This window comes from Coturnix japonica, chromosome 25 (genome assembly GCF_001577835.2).
Source record: "Coturnix japonica isolate 7356 chromosome 25, Coturnix japonica 2.1, whole genome shotgun sequence".
NCBI classification, from domain to species: Eukaryota; Metazoa; Chordata; class Aves; order Galliformes; family Phasianidae; genus Coturnix; species Coturnix japonica.
In genome coordinates, this window is record NC_029540.1 from 1529992 (window position 1) to 1533023 (window position 3032).

General features: G+C 61.8%; 1 protein-coding gene across 1 annotated transcript in view; it reads left to right on the forward strand.

Moving 5' to 3' along the window:
- SHE (Src homology 2 domain containing E) overlaps positions 1–1187 on the forward strand; it is a 6527-nt gene extending 5340 nt beyond the window's left edge. The window contains exon 6 of the mRNA XM_015884538.2: positions 804–1187. Within this exon, the coding sequence (XP_015740024.1) occupies positions 804–990 (187 nt within the window). The 3' untranslated portion in view covers positions 991–1187. The remainder of the gene's footprint in view (positions 1–803) is intronic.
- The last annotated feature ends 1845 nt before the right edge of the window (positions 1188–3032 follow it).

Here is a 3032-nt window from a genome sequence, read left to right on the forward strand (position 1 = left end):
TTGGTAATGGATGGGATGGGATGGGATGGGATGGGATGGGATGGGATGGGATGGGATGGGATGGGATGGGATGGGATGGAGGGGGTTTTGACATTGGGATGGGGGTATCTAGGCAATGGAGAGGGGATCCTAGTAATGGGATGAGATGGAGGGGACCTTGATTCTGGGCTGGGGGTCCTGGCAGTGGGATGGGATGGTCCTGATCCTGAGATGGGGAGGGGCTTGGTACTGGATTGGGGGGTTCTGGCACTGGGGTGGAGTTATCTTGGTACTGGGAGGGGAGTCCTGGTACTGGGGAGGGGGATCCTTGGATGGACTGATTGTGGATCTGGGATGGGGGACGGGAATCCCGGCACTAGATGGGAGTTCTGCTACTCACTGGGATGGGGGCGGGGGACTCCTAGCAGTGGGGGGGGGTCCCAGCACAGGAGGATCCCCCCATGGAGGGCAGTGGGAATCATTGCTCTCTGAGCATAGCCCCGATGGAGTGCCCCCCCCCCCCCCCCAGCCTAGGGGACACGGCTGGCCCCGAGCTGCCCGGTGCTGTGGTGGGGGGGGGAAGGAGGGGTGGGGGGTTGCAGAGCGTCCCCTCCCACCCTCATTGTCGGCGGCGCTGGCGGCGTTTCCTTCCTGAGGAAGCGGAGCCCCCGGAGCCGAAACAATCAGAGCCGGATTGGAACAAACACAGGGGCGGACGCTGCCCCGCTGAGCCGGGTGGGACCCATCGGGGGGCTGCAGCCCCAACCCCCCTCCACGACCACCACCAACAAACACCCCCCCCCCCTTCCTCCTTCATCCCGTAGGACCAGCCAAGGCTGCGTGCACATCCTGGTGGCGGAGACCAAGGACCACAAATACACGCTGAGTCAATCCAGCGGCGGCTTTGCCAGCGTCCCCGAAGTCGTGCATTATTACTCCACCGAGAAGCTGCCCTTCAAAGGGGCCGAGCACATGGCTCTGCTGCACCCCGTGCACTGCAAGACGCACTGACTGGGCTGGGATTGCCCACGGGGGGGTCCCACGGTGTGTCCCCCCCCATTTGATGGGGTGATGGTGGCTGCCGGACCTGCTAGTACAAGATAGGGGATGGTGTCCCCCCTTTTTTCACCCCTCCCCGGGGTTGGGGTGGGGGATGCACTGAGGTCAGGCACTGTGATGGAGGTGTGAAATAAAGGTGTTGGCTGAGAGGAGTGGGATGGGATTGGATGGAGTGGGGGGGGGGAAGAGATTGGGATGGGATGGGATGGGATGGAGTGGGATGGGATGGGATGGGATGGGATGGATGGAAAGGGATGGAGCAGAGTGGAAGGGATGAGTTGGGATGGATGGATGTGGGATGGGAAGAGATGGGATGGAATGCGATCTAGAGTGGGGTGGGATTTGGGATGGGATGGGAGTGGGTGGGATGTGCGGTTTGGCATGAGTGGGGGGGAAAGAGATGGGATGGGATTGGATGGTTGGCAGTTGGGTTGGTAGGGGCTCTGGGATGCGGCTGGGATGGAGTGGGGTGGGATGGGTTGGATGCGGATGGAAGTGGGGTGGAAGAGATGGGATGGGTTGGATAGAGTGGGGTGGAAAGAGATGGGATGGGCTGGATGGAGTGGGATGGGATGGGTTGGATGGAATGGGGTAGGAAGAGATGGAATGGGATGGGATGGATGGAGTGGTGTGGGAAGGGATTGGATGGATGGAGTGGGGTGGAGGGGAGGGATGGGAAGAGATGGGATGGATGGAGTGGGGTGGAAAGGGATGGGTTGGGATTGGATGGAGGGCTGGGATGAGATGGAGTGGGGTGGGATTGGGGTGGGTATGGGTTGGGAACCCCAAGGATGTGGGAGATGGGGATGGAGTGGAGGCAGAGGTGTGCAGGGATGGGGTTAAGAGGATCAGAATGGGGCGGGGGGTGCAAAATGGGGTAGGGATGGGGTTGGGGTGACTTGGACCTGAAGATGAATGAATGGGGATGGGGGGGAAAGGGGAGAAAGGGTGCAGAGATGGGGTTGGGGGAACAAGGATATGGGGAGGCCATGATGGAGTGGGGCTGGGGGTGCTGGGAACCCCAAGGATGGAGGGATGGAGGGGGTAGTAAGGGGTGCAAGGATGGGGATGGGTGGGTCTGTTGTAGGGGACAGGACATGGGAGGTTGGAATAGGGCTGCTGGAATGGGAACTGGGGGTGCTGAGATCCCCAGGGATGCAGGAAAGGCACTGAGGGCTGTAGTGGGGGGCAGGGATGGGGCTGGGGACCGCAGGGGTGCTATGGGGCCATGCAGGATGGGCTCAGCACGAGGCTCTGTGCCACATGCAGCTGCGGGTGCAGGTGAAAGCAGGACAGGTTTCCGGGTGGGGGTGACCCCCCCCCCCGGATGGGGCCCACGTTGTGGCAAGGGAGAATGAGGGCAGAACAGCCCCAGGGAGGAGCTGGTGGGGGGGGGGGGGACAGGGCTGGGTGTGCCCTATGGGTGCCATTGGGAGAGCTGGGATTGGGGCTCCCCCCGTGCACACATCTGCATCCTGTGGGGCTATTTTTACTATGGGGCCGGGGGGAGCGTGGCATCCCCGCAGCACCCAACACTGCAGCCCTCACCCTGTGGTTTCCTGCACAGCTGCAGCTCTGAGGCCTTGCATAACATGAGGATTTGGGGGGGGGGGGAAGGTGCTGGGGGGGCACAGGGGGCATGAGCTGCAGGGTATGGGGTGCAGCCCATGGTATGGATTGGGGTGTGGGGTGAGCTGTATTGGGGTATGGCCTGAGATGGAGTGCAAGGTATAAGGGAGTAGTAAGAGTGCTTGGCATGGGGGGGGCTGTGGTACTCTGGGGAGCTACTTCAAGTGGGGGGGGTCTATAGCATCCTGGAGGGCTATGGCACTGGTTGGGGGGGCTCATGGCATGGGGGGGGGGCTATGGCATGGGGGGGAACCTATGGCATAGGGGTGTATGCTATGGTGCAGTTTGGCACAGGGGTACATAGCCCAGCATGGGGTACACAGGAAGGGAGTGCTCAGCCCCCCACCCCTGAGGGGCTACAGCTT